The sequence below is a fragment of the Oncorhynchus kisutch genome, linkage group LG13 (genome assembly GCF_002021735.2).
Source record: "Oncorhynchus kisutch isolate 150728-3 linkage group LG13, Okis_V2, whole genome shotgun sequence".
In the NCBI taxonomy this organism is placed as follows: Eukaryota; Metazoa; Chordata; class Actinopteri; order Salmoniformes; family Salmonidae; genus Oncorhynchus; species Oncorhynchus kisutch.
The window spans coordinates 5,544,046-5,564,868 of record NC_034186.2 but is presented as its reverse complement, the minus strand read 5'-3'; the positions used below and the strand labels follow the sequence as shown (position 1 = coordinate 5,564,868).

At 47.3% G+C, this 20,823-nt stretch overlaps 1 protein-coding gene across 5 annotated transcripts in view; it reads left to right on the top strand.

Annotated features, from left to right (window-relative positions):
- The window catches only part of dzip1l (DAZ interacting zinc finger protein 1-like), a 52,568-nt gene that overhangs the window by 18,232 nt on the left and 13,513 nt on the right, over window positions 1-20,823 (top strand). For 3 of the 5 annotated variants that reach the window (XM_031785435.1, XM_031785434.1, XM_031785431.1), the window contains exons 2-9: window positions 8,682-8,965; window positions 9,196-9,488; window positions 14,658-14,742; window positions 15,880-16,004; window positions 19,227-19,388; window positions 20,049-20,183; window positions 20,515-20,577; window positions 20,657-20,797. In XM_031785435.1, the coding sequence (XP_031641295.1) occupies window positions 8,740-8,965; window positions 9,196-9,488; window positions 14,658-14,742; window positions 15,880-16,004; window positions 19,227-19,388; window positions 20,049-20,183; window positions 20,515-20,577; window positions 20,657-20,797 (1,230 nt within the window). In that variant the 5' untranslated portion in view covers window positions 8,682-8,739. Of the gene's footprint in view, window positions 1-5,998; window positions 6,792-8,681; window positions 8,966-9,195; window positions 9,489-14,657; window positions 14,743-15,879; window positions 16,005-19,226; window positions 19,389-20,048; window positions 20,184-20,514; window positions 20,578-20,656; window positions 20,798-20,823 lie in introns of those variants that run through there. The other 2 variants (XM_031785432.1, XM_031785433.1) reach the window with 2 other exon arrangements.

Sequence of the window (20,823 nt, the reverse complement as noted above, 5' to 3'; positions counted from 1 at the left end):
GACAATGAAACTTTTTTCCCCCTAGCTAGTGTATACTAGATGGTGTGTACTAGCTAGCTAATGAGCTAATGTGCTAGCCAGTGTGTACTAGGTAGTGATGGGGGGGGGGGGAGGGACATACAGTATGCACTGACTGCATCTCGGACAACTTCTGCTGTTTCTAGGAAACGCAACAATGGCAGTCGCCTTTGTTATTGATGACGAAGTGGATGCTTTCGAAATTTCCCTTCTCCTACACGAAGCTGAACATGATCAACACGGTCCAAGAAATTAATATCCTGTTGATGAGAACATTACATACCAGCCCAAGCTCTTGTCTAATGATGAATACAAAAAATAAAAGTAAATTGTATTTTCTCACAATCCAGCCAGGTAGTGAGTGCTAGGCTACATAGGCTACTCGAATGAGAACATATACTGTTAAGTGTTTTTTTTTTTGCAGCATATAGGTTATGCTTTATTGTTTGTCATTACTTCATACCCTTTTGTACCTTACTCATTACTATTTAAGATTGTGTAACATAGAGTTGTACCAGATGTGATTAAATGGAGTCCACAAAGATTCTTAATGTATGGTCATTGATCGCATGTCAACATCACTAGAGTCTGCAGTGTTATTTTCTTACAAACTCAACCTTTTATGTTGCTTTTTTTGGTCAGTAAGCATTGTAAAGAAACAGAATATGAATCAACCACATGAAGGAAAAAACACTCACTGTACAGAAAATGATTAGACTAGATGTACATCAGTTCCTGTACTGGGTAAACAATATGAACAGGATTAGACTACATCAGTTATTGTGTAAACAATATAAAAAGGATTAGACTACATAAATTCACATGAATTACTGAGTAAACAATATGAATAGGATTAGACTACATCAGTTATTGTGTAAACAATATGAACAGGATTAGACTACATGTACAATCGCCATAGCACTGCACACTGCCCTATCCCATCTGGACAAGAGGAATACCTATATAAGAATGCTGTTCATTGACTATAGCTCAGCCTTCAACACCATAGTACCCTCCAAGCTCATCATTAAGCTTGGGGCCCTGGGTCTGAACCTCTCCGTGTACAAATGGGTCCTGGACTTCCTGATGGGCCGCCCCCAGGTAGTGAAGGTAGGAAACAACACCTTCACTACGCGGATCCTCAACACAGGGGCCCCACAAGGGTGCATGCTCAGCCCCCTCCTGTACTCTCTTCACCCATGACTGCGTGGCCATGCACGCCTACAACTCAATCATCAAGTTTGCAGACGACACCACAGTAGTAGGCCTGATTACCAATAATGATGAGACAGTCTATAGGGAGGAGGTGAAGGCCCTGGCGGATAGGTACCAGAAAAATAACCTCTCCCTCAACGTCAACAAAACAAAGGAGCTGATCGTGGAGTTCAGGAGACAGCAGAGGGAGCACAGCCCTATCCACATCGACGGGACCACAGTGGAGAAGGTGAAAAGCTTCAAGTTCCTCGCTGTACACATCACTGACAATCTGAAATGGTCCACCCACACAGACAGTGTGGTGAAGAAGGCGTAACTGGCTGAAGAAATCAGGCTTGGCACCTAAGACCCTCACAAACTTTTACAAATGCACAACTGAGAGAATCCTGTCGGGCTGTATCACCCCCTTGTACGGCAAATGCACCGTCCACAACCGCAGGGTTCTCCAGAGGGTTGTGCTGTTTGCCCAACGGGTCACCGGGGGCACACTGCCTTCCCTCCAGGACACCTACACCATCCGATGTCACGGGAAGGCCAAAAAGATCATCAAGGACAACAACCACCCGGGCCACTGCCTGTTCACCCCGCTATCATCCAGAAGGCGTGGTCAGTCCAGGTGCATCAAAGCTGGGACCCGAGAGACTGAAAAACAGCTTCTATCTCAAGGCCATCAGACTGCTAAATAACCATCACTACCCGGCTACCACCCAGTTACTCAACCCTGCACCTTAGAGGCTGCTGCCCTATATACATAGACATGGAATCATTGGCCACTCTAATAATGTTACATACTGCTTTACTCATCTCATATGTATATACTTTATTCTATTCTACTGTATTTTATTCAATGCCACTGCGACATTACTTGTCCTAATATTTATATATTTCTTAACTCCATTCTTTTACTTTTAGATTTGGGTATATTCATTTGTAAATTTTTAGATATTTCTGCACTGTTGTAGCTAGGAACACAAGCATTTCGTTACACCCGCAATAACATCTGCTAAATATGTGTATGTGACCAATACAATTTGATTTGAAAGCGCATTGATTCCTTCTGCACAACCTCACTGGGCCTGGTTTCCCAAAAGCATATTGTGGCTAAATGCATCAATAGAACCTACGTAGAAGCATCTTAAATCTTTCCCAAAACCAAAGACAGTACAGTATGAACATAGGATAAAACTGCTTCTCCAATATAAATCCCTGGTCACGCTTATAGTTAAGGTCATGGCGACGTTGGCTTGCGAAGCCAAAGATTTATAACTAAACCAAGATAGACCACCGCCTGTCGTTTCCAATGGGAACAAATGAGTCGTGGGCAGAGCCAAGTACGCGATAGAGAGATCCTATTGGCGCGTTCTAGCATCATTTGCATATTTCGTTAGGGAACGCCTACTCGGGGAAGTGCGCATGTGCAATAACTCAATTCACCTTTGCAGTCATACACAACGTGATTTTTTAAATTTTTTTGCAAAGGGTAAAGTCTACACAACTCTGTTCATAGCAGATTGTAGATTTGAGAACAGGAAACTGTATTAAGAGCAAATGTTTCATCGATGACAACATTTGTAACAATATCGACCAAAATCCATCTCGTTCCATCTTCTCGCCCACTGCCCGCCAGTGCGCTTCCTCTCACAACTAAAGGAATCATTTTTAATTCCTCTCATTTACTTCTCAAACCCCGGCCTTGTCTGTTTGGTTTGCTTTACAAGCGTTCCCGACAGTTTCGCGATGTTGCGCCTCGGGGTTTTAAAAACTGTGTCAAAACTAACGTTGCGCTTGAAAACATTCGTAATTTCAGACCGCTCGTAAAACAAGCGTGTGTCGTTAGATGCTTATTTGCACTCCCGCATAACTTTATACACAGAATCACATGGTTTATCCGCCTCTCTGTGACCGCAGATAACTTCACAACAAAGTGGACTACAAATACAAAGTTGCCAATGTCTTTGCAATTGATCAAAACAATAAACATATTTTAAAAAATGCTTCAAATTTAAACCCGAGATGAATACATTACATTTTAAAAGCATACAGCAAGCTATAGACCTATTTCAATAATATTGAAATACATTTCATGGTCAATCAATTCAGTTCTATTTTGCTACTTGTATGCATGCTACTGTCTGTAATTTGTCTCAATATATTTCATGTAGTAGCCTAATGTGATCAATGAGGTGCTACATTTGTGCGTTAGTGCATTGCTATACGGTAGGCATTATAATAAACTGACTCAATATTTTCAGCCATATGTGATAATATCTTTCTGGGAGGTGATCCGTTGTCTGTATTGTGGAATAATTAACATTTTAAGTTAAGATTTGAATGGAGCTGCGATGCCTTTCTTTTGACCCTACTCTATGAAGTGGACTCCCAAGTGGCACAGCATCTCAGTGCTAGACGCGTCACTACAGTCTCTGGTTTGAATCCAGGCTGTATCACATCCGGCCGTGATTGGGAGTCCCATATGGCGGTGCACAATTGGCCCAGCGTTGGCCGGGGTAGGCCGTCATTGTAAATAAGAATTTGTTCTTAACTGACTTGCCTAATTAAATAAAGGTCAATAAAATAAGGTTCAGGGCAGGGTACTGGGTGGAGGCCTGGCTAGTCTGAAGGCCTGGAGATAGATGTCTCTTGATCCTGGATTTGATGCACCTGTACTGTCTCCGCCTTCTAGATGGTAGCGGGGTGAACAGGCCGTGGCTCGGGTGGCTGAGGTCCTTGAAGATCTTCTAGATGGTAGCGGGGTGAACAGGCCGTGGCTCGGGTGGCTGAGGTCCTTGAAGATCTTCTAGATGGTAGCGGGGTGAACAGGCCGTGGCTCGGGTGGCTGGGGTCCTTGACGATCTTCTAGATGGTAGCGGGGTGAACAGGCTGTGGCTCGGGTGGCTGGGATCCTTGAAGATCTTCTAGATGGTAGCGGGGTGAACAGGCCGTGGCTCGGGTGGTTGAGGTCCTTGAAGATCTTCTAGATGGTAGCGGGGTGAACAGGCCGTGGCTCGGGTGGCTGAGGTCCTTGAAGATCTTCTAGATGGTAGCGGGGTGAACAGGCCGTGGCTCGGGTGGCTGAGATCCTTGAAAATCTTCTAGATGGTAGCGGGGTGAACAGGCCGTGGCTCGGGTGGCTGAGGTCCTTGACGATCTTCTAGATGGTAGCGGGGTGAACAGGCCGTGGCTCGGGTGGCTGGGGTCCTTGAAGATCTTCTAGATGGTAGCGGGGTGAACAGGCCGTGGCTCGGGTGGCTGAGGTCCTTGAAGATCTTCTTGGCCTATGACACGGGCTGCTTTAGATGTCCTGGAGGGCATTGTGCCCCCGATGATGAGTCTGGATGAACCACACCACCCGGTTTCAGGCGGTGCAATTGCCTTACCATGCGGTAATACAGCCCGACAGGATTCTCTTAATAGTGCATCTGTGTAAGTTTGTGAGGGTATTGGGGGGCCAAGACTAATTTCTTCAACAAGGCTCTGTTGAGCATTCATCACCACGCTGTCGGTGTGAAGGGGACCGTTACAGGTCCTCGGTGATGTCCAACCTTTTGACCCTCTCCACAGCGGCCCTGTCCATGTGGATAGGGGCGTGTTCTCTCTGCAGTCTGGCTGCAGCCGTATCATACACAGGTGAAACGATAACGTGATATTCTATTTGTTGGAGAGGGAAACCTTTTAGATCAAATTAAATAAAAATCAGTATTGACACGTGTTCTCTCTGCATGTTGTTTTTGGAAACGTATACTATATATTACAAAAGTATGTGGACACCCCTTCAAATGAGTGGATTCGGCTACTTCAGCCACACCCGTTGCTGACAGATGTATAAAATCGAGCACATGCAATCTCCAACCTCTGCTGTTATTGTGAAGAGGAAACATCCAGGAGCCGAGTGCTGAAGCGCACAGCGCGTAAAAATCGTCTGTCCTCGGTTGCAACACTCACTACCAAGTTCCTAATGGCCTCTTGAAGCAACTTCAGCACAATAGCTGTTCACAATAACTGTTCGTCAGGAGCTTCACGAAATGGGTTTCCATGGCCGAGCAGCCGCACACAAGCCTAAGATCACCATTGGCAATGCCAAGCGTCGGCTAGAGTAGTGTAAAACTCGCGCCAGTGGAAACGCTACTCTGGAGTGATGAATTATGCTTCACACTCTGGCAGACCAACGGATTAATCTGTGTTTGGCGGATGCCAGGAGAACTCTAACTGCCCGAATGTATAGTGCCAACTGTAAAGTTCGGTGGAGGGGAATAATGGTCTGGGGCTGTTTTCATGGTTCGGGCCCCAAGAGTTCCAGTGAAGGGAAATCTTAATGTGACAGCATATAATGACATTCTAGACGATTCTGTGCTTCCAACTTTGTGGCAACTGTTCAGGGAAGGCCCTTTCCTGTTTCAGCATGACCACAAAGCGAGGTCCATACAGAAATGGTTTGTCGGGATCGGTGTGGAAGAACTTGACTGGCCTGCACAGAGCCCTGACCTCAACCCCATCGCACACCTTTGGGATGAATTGGAACGCTGACTGCTAGCCAGGCCTAATCTCCCAACATCAGTGCCCTATCTCACTAATGCTCTTGTGGCCGAATGGAAGCAAGTCCCCACAGCAATGATCCAACATCTATTTTATTTTTATTTTTTTACCTCTATTTACCTAGGCAAGTCAGTTAAGAACAAATTCTTATTTACAATGACGGCCTACCAAAAGGCAAAAGGCCTCCTGCGAGGTTGGGGGCTGGGATTAAAAATAAAATATAAATATAGGAAAAAACACACATCATGCCAAGTGGTGGGAAGCCTTCCCAGTAGAGTGGAGGCTGTTATAGCAGCAAAGGGACCAACTCCATATTAATGCCCATGATTTTGAAGTGAGATGTTTTGACGTTCAGGTATCCACATACTTTTGGTCATGTAGTGTGTATATTACATCTTCGGCCGTTGTCAGAAAGAAGCCTAATGCCACATTTATATGCTAGTCGGGAACTAGCAAACTCGGAAATGTCAGATTTATACACGTGCTGCGTTCAATCAGTTAGCAAGTCAAACATTTCTGAGTTTCCTAGTTCCGACTAGTACTTGAAACTCGAAAAGTTCAAAAATTCCGAGCTCTAGAAAGACGCGTGAGTTCCCGAGTTGGAATTTCGAGCTGGATGACTGTTGTAAATATTTTTTCCCAGTTGTAGCTCGTTTATGCCCTAGTTCCCAGTTGTCTTGAACGCGCTGAAATCAGGCCCATAATCCCAAATCGTTCGAGGGACGAGAGTCACGTAGGAGTGACGCCATCTGACGCAAGACAATGGCCCAAAGGGCGTTTCGTTTCCTAGGTAACAGCCGGAGCGTGCCTTGTTACTGCACCTTCCCCTATAGAAGGCAGCAGGGGGGCAGCCCTCCACCCATCACACCGTTTTTTGGTGCAAACTAGCGAACACCACATGCATTATTCGTGCAAATTACATTTTTGCAAAGTTATACCTCTAGAAACCTTTTACTGAAATATTGCATATAAGTTTACTTCGCAGGAGCAAGCAAGATACCAAAACTGTGCTACGCCAAGGACAGGTAAGCAAGCTAGCTAACTTTGAAACTTTCAATATGCTATGATGCATTTTCCGGTAACTCTTTGCTGTCAGATCTAGATAGCTAGTTACGTCTTGTGCCATTTAGTCCGGTGAGTTTAGCTAACCACAATCCTAGTTGTGTGTATGTGATCCATGCGGGAAATTGAACTCACGACCCCTAATCTAATCTTGATTATTGTCCAGTCGTGTGGTCCAGTGCTGCAAGGACAGACCTATTGAAGCTGCAGTTGGCCCAGAACAGAGCGGGACGTTTTGCTCTTCATTGTAATCAGAGGGCTGATATAAATACTATGCTGCCAGTCTCTCCTGGGTAAGAGCTGAGGAGAGGCTGACTGCATCAATTCTTGTTTTTTTATAAGAAACATTAATGTGTTGAAAATCCCGAATTATATGCATAGTGAATTTAAACATAGCTCTGACACACACACACTTATCCCACCAGGGCACTTTTGTATGTAATTTTCTTGAGCTGTTCTTGTCTATTGATGTTCTGTATTATGTTTCATGTTTTGGAAGAGTAGCTGCTGCTTTTGCAACAGCTAATGGAGATCCTAATAAAAGACACCCCCCCCCAAAAAATACCCTTGGCGTTGCTAGCTAGCGCCTCCCTCATATCAACTGCCACACACGACCAGTGAAATCCCTCTTGAAAGGAAGGCAGTGTTGTTCTCTCACCTGTTGAAAGGATAGCAACAAGGATGCAGCAACGATCCTGTTTGTTTGTGTTTTGTAAGGCCAGGCTACATTGGAACAATGGATTCTTATGAGCTGATCTGTTTACATCATTAACTCCAAGGAGACAAGTCTACGAAGCTGCACTTAACACCAGTACTGTGCAGTGTGCAGTCATTCTGCAGTCAGATTACTGCACCTGTATACATAGCCCATCTATAATTTAGCCCAAACAACTACCTCTCCCCCTACTGTATTTATTTATTTATTTAGCTCCTTTGCACCCCATTATTTTTATCTCTACTTTGCAACGTTGACATCAGCGAACCGTTCGCCCACACTACGCCATACACTCTGTCTGTCATCTGCCCAGGACAGTTGATATCGGGATTCATCCATGGAGAACACACTTCTCCAGCGTGCCAGTGGCCATTGAAGGTGAGTATTTACCCACTGAAGTCACTGAACTGCAGTCAGGTCAAGACCTTGGTGAGGACAACGGGGCATGCATATGAGCTTCCCAGATATGGTTTCTGACAGTTTGTGCAGAAATTCTTCGGTTGTGAAAACCCACAGTTTCATCAGCTGTCCGGGTGGCTGTTCTTAGACGATCCCGCAGATGAAGAAGCCGGATGTGGAGGTCCTGGACTGGTGTGGTTACAAGGGGTCTGCGGTTGTGAGGCCGGGCTGGACGTACTGCCACATTTTTGAAAATGACCTTTGAGGCGGCTTATGGTAGACAAATGAACATTAAATTCTCTGGCAACAGCTCTGGTGGATATTCCTGCAGTCAGCATTCCAATTGCACGCTACCTCAACTTGAGACATCTGTGGTATTGTGTTGTGTGACAAAACGGCGCATTTTAGAGAGACTATTATTGTCCCCAGCACAAGGTGCACCTGTGTAATGATCATGCTGTTTAATCAACTTGATATGTAACACCTGTCAGATGAATGGAGTATCTTGGCAAAGGAGAAATGCTCACTAACAGGGGATGTAAACACATTTGTGCACAAAATTTGAGAAATCCGCTTTTTATGCTTATGGAAAATTTCAGGGATATTTTTATTTCAACTCGTGAAACATTGGACCAACACTTTACATGTTGCATTTTATTTTTGTTTAGTGTTAATAGGGTTCTCTTTCTTTCTTTCTTTCTTTCTTTTTTTTTTCTTTCTTTCTTTCTTTCTTTCACAGCAGCATCTCCTCCAAGTGCCACTACCCCACCTCATTCCCTGCCAGAGCCTACACCACCATGCCTGGCCAGTTCAGAACCCCCAGTGACCCTCTTGTGTCCGGCCTCCTCTCTTTCCCCTCCTCCTGGAGCTCTGGCCCCCTGCAGCCCCTACGTTTCCGAGCCCGAACTGAATCCATGGACTGGCGGCGCCTCTCTGCCCTGGATGTGGATCACGTGGCCAGGGAGATGGACGTGGTCGTACTGCAGGAGTACATATCTGCTGTCACCTTCTGTGATGTCACAGGTAACAGAGCAGGGTTGGTCCTGGGGTCAATTCCATTTCACTTCAGTCAGTTGAAAAGCAATGACTTCAATTGGAACTGTCCTGACTTGTCAATTTTTGTCTGTGAACCTCCCATTTAATTTTTTTAACTTAATTCTTTTTTTTTTTTTTTTACTTCATTGCTTATTGGTTTAATGCACCAAACAAGGACTGTTTACATTTAAAATTGACCCCCAACTCCATCCCTGAAGGTGAGAGGTGTCCCTACTGCCGTAGCCCTGCTGACCCGGCCCTTGTCAACCTACTACGTATGTCCCAGCTCAGCACAGAGTACCTGCTGCACTGTCAGGACTACCTGAGCTCCCAGGTGTCTGGGCTAGAGGACCGTCTACAGGGGGTCCTCTCTAAGGCAGACCGAGAGGGAGAGGAGAGGGCCAGGCTGGACTCTGAGCTACAGGCTACTAAACAGGAGAGCAAACTCAGGAAGAAGATGCTAGCCACACAGCAGCTCCTACTACAGGCTAGCTTCAACAACTACCACAAGGTAAACGTTATCTTTGGACCACACCCGGTCCTCCTTTTTACATCCGGATGAACCATCAAATGATTTTATTTCTACCCATCAACTCACTTCTGCGCTTTAATGCTGTCTTGAATTTATTCTTTCCAATTGGCTTGTGATACTTGGGTTTAGTATCAAGTGAGCATATTTGTAAATGTCAGTTTGATGAGCTCACAATGTCGTTAAACTCGTTTGTCCTCCTGACCAATAATTTAATTGCTATGACAGTTGAAGTCGGAAGTTTACATACACTTAGGTTGGAGTCAAATATAAAACTCGTTTTTCAACCACTCCCCAAATTTCCTGTGAACAAACTATAGTTTTGGCAAGTCGGTTAGGACATCTACTTTGTCCATGACACAAGTCATTTTTTCCAACAATTGTTTACAGACTGATTATTTCACTTATAATTCACTGTGTCACAATTCCAGTGGGTCAGAAGTTTACATACACTAAGTTGACTGTGCCTTTAAACAGCTTGGAAAATTCCAGAAAATTATGCTTCTGATAGGCTGATTGACATCAATTGAGTCAATTGGAGGTGTACCTGTGGATGTATTTCAAGGCCTACCTTCAAACTCAATGCCTCTTTGCTTGACATCATGGGAAAATCAAAAGAAATCAGCCAAGACCTCAGAAAAAAAATTGTAGACCTCCACAAGTCTGGTTCATCCTTGGGAGCAATTTCCAAACGCCTGAAGGTACCACGTTCATCTGTACAAACAATAATACGCAAGTATAAACACCATGGGACCATGCAGCCGTCATACTGCTCAGGAAGGAGACGCGTTCTGTCTCCTAGAGATGAACGTACTTTGGTACGAAAAGTGCAAATCAATCCCAGAACAACAGCAAAGGACCTTGTGGAGATGCTGGAGGAAACCGGTACAAAAGTATATATATCCACAGTAAAACGAGTCCTATATCAACATAACCTGAAAGGCCGCTCAGCAAGGAATAAGCCACTGCTCCAAAACCGCCATAAAAAAGCCAGACTACGGTTTGCAACTGCACATGGGGACAAAGATTGTGCTTTTTGGAGAAATGTCCTCTTGTCTGATGAAACAAAAATAGAACTGTTTGGCCATAATGGCCATCATTATGTTGGAGGAAAAAGGGGGAGGCTTGCAAGCCGAAGAACACCATCCCAACCGTGAAGCACAGGGGTGGCAGCATCATGTTGGAGGGTTGCTTTGATGCAGGAGGGACTGATGCACTTCACAAAATACATGGCATCATCAGGAAGGAAAATTATGTGGATATATTGAAGCAACATCTCAAGACATCAGTCAGGAAGTTAAAGCTTGGTCGCAAATGGGTCTTCGAAATGGACAATGACCCAGTGCACACATCCAAAGTTGTGGCAAAATGGCTTAAAGACAAAAAAGTCAAGGTATTGGAGTGGCCATCACAAAGCCCTGACCTCAATTCTATAGAAAATGTGTGGGCAGAACTGAAAAAGCGTGTGAGAGCAAAGAGGCCTACAAACCTGACTCAGTTACACCAGCTCTGTCAGGAGAAATGGGCCAAAATTCACCCAACATATTGTGGGAAGCTTGTGGAAGGCTACCCGAAACATTTGACCCAAGTTAAACAATTTAAAGGCAATGCTACCAAATACTAATTGAGTGTATGTAAACTTCTGACCCACTGGAAATGTGATGAAAGACATGAAAGCTGAAATAAATTATTCTCTCTACTATTATTCTGACATTTCACATTCTTAAAATAAAGTGCTGATCCTAACTGACCGAAGACAGGGAATTTCTACTAGGATTAAATGTCAGGAATGTATTTGGCTAAGGTGTATGTAAACTTCTGACTTCAACTGTCAGTGTCATAGTTTCGTTTAAGTAAATGCCCCATGAAATGTTTCAACTCTGCAGTCTGTAAGAATGACAGAAAACACTAAGCCATTATGAAGGCCTGTTCTTCTGACAGCTGACCATCTCTGTACCCTCCACCCTGACCATCTCTATACTGTACCCTCCACCCTGACCATCTCTATACTGTACCCTCCACCCTGACCATCTCTATACTGTACCCTCCACCCTGACCATCTCTATACTGTACCCTCCACCCTAACCATCTCTATACCCTCCACCCTGACCATCTCTGTACTGTATCCTCCACCCTGACCAACTCTGTACCCTCCACCCTGACCAACTCTGTACCCTCCACCCTGACCATCTCTATACTGTACCCTCCACCCTGACCAACTCTGTACCCTCCACCCTGACCAACTCTATACTGTACCCTCCACCCTGACCAACTCTGTACTGTACCCTCCACCCTGACCAACTCTGTACCCTCCACCCTGACCAACTCTGTACCCTCCACCCTGACCAACTCTGTACCCTCCACCCTGACCAACTCTGTACTGTACCCTCCACCCTGACCATCTCTGTACCCTCCACCCTGACCATCTCTATACTGTATCCTCCACCCTGACCATCTCTGTACCCTCCACCCTGACCATCTCTGTACTGTATCCTCCACCCTGACCAACTCTGTACCCTCCACCCCGACCATCTCTATACTGTACCCTCCACCCTGACCATCTCTATACTGTACCCTCCACCCTGACCATCTCTATACTGTACCCTCCACCCTAACCATCTCTATACCCTCCACCCTGACCATCTCTGTACTGTATCCTCCACCCTGACCAACTCTGTACCCTCCACCCTGACCAACTCTGTACCCTCCACCCTGACCATCTCTATACTGTACCCTCCACCCTGACCAACTCTGTACCCTCCACCCTGACCATCTCTATACTGTACCCTCCACCCTGACCAACTCTGTACTGTACCCTCCACCCTGACCAACTCTGTACCCTCCACCCTGACCAACTCTGTACCCTCCACCCTGACCAACTCTGTACCCTCCACCCTGACCATCTCTGTACTGTACCCTCCACCCTGACCATCTCTGTACTGTACCCTCCACCCTGACCAACTCTGTACCCTCCGCCCTGACCAACTCTGTACTGTATCCTCCACCCTGACCAACTCTGTACCCTCCACCCCGACCATCTCTATACTGTACCCTCCACCCTGACCATCTCCGTACCCTCCACCCTGACCATCTCTATACTGTACCCTCCACCCTGACCATCTCTATACTGTACCCTCCACCCTGACCAACTCTGTACCCTCCACCCTGACCATCTCTGTACCCTCCACCCTGACCATCTCTATACTGTACCCTCCACCCTGACCAACTCTGTACCCTCCACCCTGACCATGTCTATACTGTATCCTCCACCCTGACCATCTCTGTACCCTCCACCCTGACCATCTCTATACTGTACCCTCCACCCTGACCAACTCTGTACCCTCCACCCTGACCAACTCTGTACCCTCCACCCTGACCATGTCTATACTGTACCCTCCACCCTGACCATGTCTATACTGTACCCTCCACCCTGACCATCTCTATACTGTACCCTCCACCCTGACCATCTCTATACTGTACCCTCCACCCCGACCATCTCTATACTGTACCCTCCACCCTGACCATCTCTGTACTGTACCCTCCACCCTGACCATCTCTATACTGTACCCTCCACCCTGACCATCTCTATACTGTACCCTCCACCCTGACCATCTCTGTACTGTACCCTCCACCCCGACCATCTCTATACTGTACCCTCCACCCTGACCATCTCTATACTGTACCCTCCACCCGACCATCTCTGTACTGTACCCTCCACCCTGACCATCTCTGTACTGTACCCTCCACCCTGACCATCTCTGTACTGTACCCTCCACCCTGACCATCTCTGTACTGTACCCTCCACCCTGACCATCTCTGTACTGTACCCTCCACCCTGACCATCTCTATACTGTACCCTCCACCCAACCATCTCTGTACTGTACCCTCCACCCTGACCATCTCTGTACCCTCCACCCTGACCATCTCTGTACCCTCCACCCTGACCATCTCTGTACCCTCCACCCTGACCATCTCTATACTGTACCCTCCACCCTGACCATCTCTATACTGTACCCTCCACCCTGACCATCTCTGTACCCTCCACCCTGACCAACTCTGTACCCTCCACTCTGACCATCTCTATACTGTACCCTCCACCCTGACCATCTCTGTACCCTCCACCCTGACCATCTCTGTACCCTCCACCCTGACCATCTCTGTACTGTACCCTCCACCCTGACCATCTCTGTACCCTCCACCCTGACCATCTCTGTACTGTACCCTCCACCCTGACCATCTCTGTACCCTCCACCCGACCATCTCTGTACCCTCCACCCTGACCATCTCTCTACCCTCCACCCTGACCATCTCTGTACCCTCCACCCTGACCATCTCTCTACCCTCCACCCTGACCATCTCTGTACCCTCCACCCTGACCATCTCTGTACCCTCCACCCTGACCATCTCTGTACCCTCCACCCTGACCATCTCTATACTGTACCCTCCACCCTGACCATCTCTATACTGTACCCTCCACCCTGACCATCTCTGTACCCTCCACCCTGACCAACTCTGTACCCTCCACTCTGACCATCTCTATACTGTACCCTCCACCCTGACCATCTCTGTACCCTCCACCCTGACCATCTCTGTACCCTCCACCCTGACCATCTCTGTACTGTACCCTCCACCCTGACCATCTCTATACTGTACCCTCCACCCTGACCATCTCTGTACTGTACCCTCCACCCTGACCATCTCTGTACCCTCCACCCGACCATCTCTGTACCCTCCACCCTGACCATCTCTCTACCCTCCACCCTGACCATCTCTGTACCCTCCACCCTGACCATCTCTCTACCCTCCACCCTGACCATCTCTGTACCCTCCACCCTGACCATCTCTGTACCCTCCACCCTGACCATCTCTCTACCCTCCACCCTGACCATCTCTGTACCCTCCACCCTGACCATCTCTGTACTGTACCCTCCACCCTGACCATCTCTCTACCCTCCACCCTGACCATCTCTCTACCCTCCACCCTGACCATCTCTCTACCCTCCACCCCGACCATCTCTGTACCCTCCACCCCGACCATCTCTGTACCCTCCACCCCGACCATCTCTCTACCCTCCACCCCGACCATCTCTGTACCCTCCACCCTGACCATCTCTCTACCCTCCACCCTGACCAAACTATGATATTTTTCAGTGCCAATGCTGTGAGAAGTCCTTCATCAACTATTCCTACTTACAAGCCCACCTACACCGCAGGCACCCGGAGCTGACAGACACAGGTCGGTTTCATATCTACACTCCTCAGATTTTTTTTGTACCCGATTTACTCTTTATTTGTAAGTAGACAGTCAACACAATGGCTATCATTCAACACACGATGCATTATAAAATACGTTTATGTGGTTAGGAGGTTTGAACAGTACTGTGTTATGTGATGTAGAGTACATTTTTCAATCATGATATGTTCATTTAGTAGCCACTTAATCTCTTTTATCCAGAGTGACTTACAGAACTGTGTCCATTGAAAGTGGCGCATATTCCCCATGCAGGAATTTAACCTTCGACCTCATGTAACTACACCTAACTACATCGTGCTCTAATAGTCACTGAGTGGTTGCGTTCCCTACTGTCTGTTGTTCTCTCAGAGTGGCAGATAACTACTGTCTGTTGTCCTCTCCTCAGAGAGGCAGATCCCTACTGTCTGTTGTCCTCTCCTCAGAGAGGAAGATAACTACTGTCTGTTGTCCTCTCTTCAGAGAGGCAGATAACTACTGTTGTCCTTTCCTCAGAGAGGCAGATAACTACTGTCTGTTGTCCTTTCCTCAGAGAGGCAGATAACTACTGTCTGTTGTCCTTTCCTCAGAGAGGCAGATAACTACTGTCTGTTGTCCTCTCCTCAGAGAGGCAGATAACTACTGTCTGTTGTCCTCTCCTCAGAGAGGCAGATAACTACTGTCTGTTGTCCTCTCCTCAGAGAGGCAGATAACTACTGTCTGTTGTCCTCTCCTCAGAGAGGCAGATAACTACTGTCTGTTGTCCTCTCCTCAGAGAGGCAGATAACTACTGTCTGTTGTCCTCTCCTCAGAGAGGCAGATAACTACTGTCTGTTGTCCTCTCCTCAGAGAGGCAGATAACTACTGTTTGTTGTCCTCTCCTCAGAGAGGCAGATAACTACTGTCTGTTGTCCTCTCCTCAGAGAGGCAGATCCCTACTGTCTGTTGTCCTCTCCTCAGAGAGGCAGATCCCTACTGTCTGGTGTCCTCTCCTCAGAGAGGCAGATAACTAGTCTGTTGTCCTCTCTTCAGAGAGGCAGATAACTACTGTCTGTTGTCCTCTCCTCAGAGAGGCAGATCCCTACTGTCTGTTGTCCTCTCCTCAGAGAGGCAGATAACTACTGTCTGTTGTCCTCTCCTCAGAGCGGCAGAAGAAGAGGCAGGTGGAACAGATGGAGGATGGGATAGAGGAGCTGAGAGAGAGGCTAAAACTGTCCCAGACTAGACTGGACGTAGAGAGGGAAGCAGAGGCCCTTAGGAAACAGCAGGTAACACCATACACAAGCATATTGCCTGCCTTGTGAGTGGGAGGGGAAAGAAAATGAATGGAAGGGAGACTTCAGGAGGTTGAAGCCACTCAGTACGATGAGCCATCGTCAGGAAATGAGCTTATCGAGGTGTCAAGCTCATTGAGGAACTCTCCAAAGGCACCTGGTGGGAGATAGATTACAACAATGTTAAGCTTTAGTGGACAAGTGATAGTGACAGCATGGAATTCAAATGAGGAGATGGACAGGTGAGTGAGGAGATGGACAGGTGAGTGAGGAGATGGACAGGTGAGTGAGGAGATGGACAGGTGAGTGAGGAGATGGACAGTTGAGTGAGGAGAAGGAGATGGACAGGTGAGTGAGGAGATGGACAGGTGAGTGAGGAGATGGACAGATGAGTGGGGAGATGGACAGGTGGGTGAGGAGATGGACAGGTGAGTGAGGAGATGGACAGGTGAGTGAGGAGATGGACAGGTGAGAGAGGAGATGGACAGGTGTGAGGAGATGGACAGGTGAGAGAGGAGATGGACAGGTGAGTGAGGAGATGGACTGGTGAGAGAGGAGATGGACTGGTGAGAGAGGAGATGGACTGGTGAGAGAGGAGATGGACTGGTGAGAGAGGAGATGGACTGGTGAGTGAGGAGATGGACTGGTGAGTGAGGAGATGGACAGGTGAGTGAGGAGATGGACTGGTGAGTGAGGAGATGGACTGGTGAGTGAGGAGATGGACTGGTGAGTGAGGAGATGGACTGGTGAGTGAGGAGATGGACTGGTGAGAGAGGAGATGGACAGGTGAGTGAGGAGATGGACTGGTGAGTGAGGAGATGGACTGGTGAGAGAGGAGATGGACAGGTGAGTGAGGAGATGGACAGGTAAGAGGAGATGGACAGGTGAGTGAGGAGATGGACAGGGGAGAGAGGAGATGGACAGGTGAGAGAGGGAGAAAAGAGAATCTCCACATAGGATACATTAGTAGTCCTGTGTCATCACCTTGATGACCAGATGCTCTCAGACTATGAGAGAAAATGTAGTCAGATGAAGAGAGAGCAGCTGGAGTAGCAGTGTTCTCTGAGGTGATCCATGAGCCCGAGAAGCTGGTTATATTCTCAGAAAATAAGTGAAACCACTACCCCTCCAAAACAGGCAGATTCAGGACAGTTCTCCCCCTCCAATAGAGGCAGATTCAGGACAGTTCTCCCCCTTCAATGCAGGCAGATTCAGGACCGTTCTGCCCCTCCAAAACAGGCAGATTCAGGACAGTACTCCCCCTTCAATACAGGCAGATTCAGGACTGTACTCCCCCTCCAATGCAGGCAGATTCAGAACAGTACTCTCCCCAATACAGGCAGATTCAGAACATTACTCCCCCTCCAATACAGGCAGATTCAGGACAGTTCTCTCGCTCCAATACAGGCAGATTCAGAACAGTACTCTCGCTCCAATACAGGCAGATTCAGGACAGTACTCCCCCTTCAATACAGGCAGATTCAGGACAGTTCTCTCTCCGATACAGGCAGATTCAGGACAGTACTCCCCCTTCAATACAGGCAGATTCAGGACAGTTCACTCTCCAATACAGGCAGATTCAGGACAGTACTCTCGCTCCAATACAGGCAGATTCAGGACTGTACTCCCCCTCCAATACAGGCAGATTCAGGACAGTACTCTTGCTTCAATACAGGCAGATTCAGGACAGTACTCTTACTTCAATACAGGCAGATTCAGGATAGTTCTCCCCCTCCAATACAGGCAGATCCAGGACAGTTCTCCCTCCAATACAGGCAGATTCAGGACTGTACTCCCCCCCCCCCCCCCCCCCTCCCCCCAATAGAGGCAGATTCAGAACAGTACTCCCCCTCCAATACAGGCAGATTCAGGACTGTACTCCCCCCCCCCCCCCCCCCCCCCCCCAATACAGGCAGATTCAGGACAGTTCTCCCTCCAATACAGGCAGATTCAGGACTGTACTCCCCCCCCCCTCCCCCAATAGAGGCAGATTCAGAACAGTACTCCCCCTCCAATACAGGCAGATTCAGGACTGTACTCCCCCCCCCCCCCCAATAGAGGCAGATTCAGAACAGTACTCCCCCTCCAATACAGGCAGATTCAGTCAGGACTGTACTCCCCCCCCCCCCCCCCCCCCCCCCCCCCCCCAATAGAGGCAGATTCAGAACAGTACTCCCCCTCCAATACAGGCAGATTCAGGACTGTACTCTCCCCCCCCCCCCCCAATACAGGCAGATTCAGGACAGTTCTCCCCCTCAATGCAGGCAGATTCAGAACAGCACTCTCCCCAATACAGGCAGATTCAGAACATTACTCCCCTTCCAATACAGGCAGATTCAGGACAGTACTCCCCCTCCAATACAGGCAGATTCAGGACAGTACTCCCCCTCCAATACAGGCAGATTCAGGACTGTACTCCCCCCCCCCCCCCCCCCCCCCAATAGAGGCAGATTCAGAACAGTACTCCCCCTCCAATACAGGCAGATTCAGGACAGTACTCCCCCTCCAATACAGGCAGATTCAGGACAGTACTCCCCCTCCAATACAGGCAGATTCAGGATATTACTCCCCCGTCAATACAGCCACTGATCACCACTGACAGTCACTCAATTAGCCCATGTCATCTAAACCATTTTAGACTAGACTAACTTACCTATCTAAACTAGTTGTAATCATGGTTGAATTACGGACCGGTTGCCCCCATGGATTTTGTTAGTCCCTCTCACATAGATATCATATTAAAACCTGCAAACATGTCTCTCTGCTCCATGGCAAAATGTGTAGAATTGCAGAAAATTAACTCTAAAATATTTTGTTTCTTCCCTCTGCTCTCAAGAGGGGGGCCGGATAAAATGTTTTGCTCACGAGGTGGGGGCTCCCAAGTAAAATGTAACTTAAGGCCCCCAAAAGGCTATGGCCTGCACTGACTGCCTGTGTGGGTGTAGATGTGGGTGTAGATGTGGGCATAGGTGTGGGCATAGGTGTGGGTATAGATGTGGGTATAGATGTGGGTATAGATGTTGGTATAGATGTGGGTATAGATGTGGGCATAGGTGTGGGTATAGATGTGGGTACGTTGCAGACCCACGAGCCGGTGTGGCCACTCATGATTTTTGTTGTTGTTGTGTTCCCCCACCCTCTTCACAGTTACCCATCCCAGATGTATATCTAAACTGCGGTGTCTCTCATGAGTGCTTCAATGGGTTTAACCAACAGGAGCTGGAAGATCAGCGAAGGAAAGAGACCTCGGAGAGAGAGAAGATGGAGAGCTGGAAAGAGGAGGAGAGGAAGAAGTTTCATGAGGAAATGAGGGACCTGAAGCAGCTGTTCCTGCAGGAGTTCAGAGATATGGCCAGCAGGAGCTCCTCCATCGAGGCTGTGAGTCCTATTCCCATTTTAAAGGACATGCATGAACCAGGGGCTTAGTGGCGTGGTGGTAAAAGTGATGTTGAGTCAATCCAAGGTGTAGTGCTTTCCAGCCACTAGATGGCGCCACAGTGTAAAGAAAGAGCCGGTTTTCAAAAGCTCAAGCACACACCCCTGCTGCTTGCCTAACACACAAAACCAGTATCAAGTCATTTTCCGATGGCCTTTGAAGCTATAATCCTTAATGGTGAAACAGTCACATCCGTTTGGGATATTACAACCAACAAGTGAATTACTGCATACAACCAACATGGTTTCTTTCCGCTCTGACATCATCGCACGCACAGTAGAACATCACAATATGTATTGCTATTTAATACGTTTTTGTCACGCCGCTGCTGTACCCTCCTCTCATCCGTTTCATCATCAAAACAATAACAACAACAACAATAACAATAACAGAGCTGCTGAAGCAAACGGTGCCTCTGTTTCCCCCAAAAAGCGGATGCCATTTAAAAAAATATATATATATATTTTTATTTTTTTCATTCCTCAATGTATTCTTCTGAAACAAATACTTAATTCCAAACATGAAAATAAGTTCTGTTTTTTTTAAATTTTACTTACTGTGTTGTCTCATGACTTAACAAGATGGGAAAACTCACTTGACAGAAACTGCAGGAGCTCCAGACCAGAGAAGAAGTGACTGTTTCTAACCTGGGCTCCTATCAAGAGGAGGAGGAGCTGCAGCAGAGAGAAGAGGCAGAGAAGAGGATGATGATGATGAAGAAGAAGATGTCTGAGCAGGTATGTATGTATGTATGTATGTATGTATGTATCTATGTATGTATGTGTGTATCTATGTGTGTATCTATGTATGTATGCATGCGTGTGTGTGTGTGTGCGTGCGTGCCTGCGTGCATGTATGTATGTGTGTGTGTGTGTGTGTGCGTGCATGTATGTATCTATGTATCTATGTATGTATGTGTGTATCTATGTATGTATCTATGTATGTACATACCAGCTGTCAGTATGTGGTCCATTAAGACATCTTGCTATGAAATCAGAACAATCAACACAAAGCATAAACTAAAAATCCATGTTGGCCTTTTTTTCCATCTCTGTCCGTCTCCTTCAGAAGCGTGAGTGGCACAAACGGTTTAAAGAGATCCAGAACAGGCACGTGTTGGAGAGAGACGAGGTAAGACGCACGTCTGTGCGTGTGTCGGGGGTTGGGTTGAATAGCGGACACTAAAGTATTCTCCTCCTGACCTCCTCAGCTTCAGAGTGAGAATGATAGGTTGCAGCTGGCCCTGTCTGTAGAACACAGGTCAGACCGACACAGGCTAGAACAACAGGTCACTACCCTGTCTGCCAGGGTCCAACAGAAAGACCGGCTCATCAGGTCTCAGGAGGATAAGGTATGATCATCAGCTACCAAACGCTA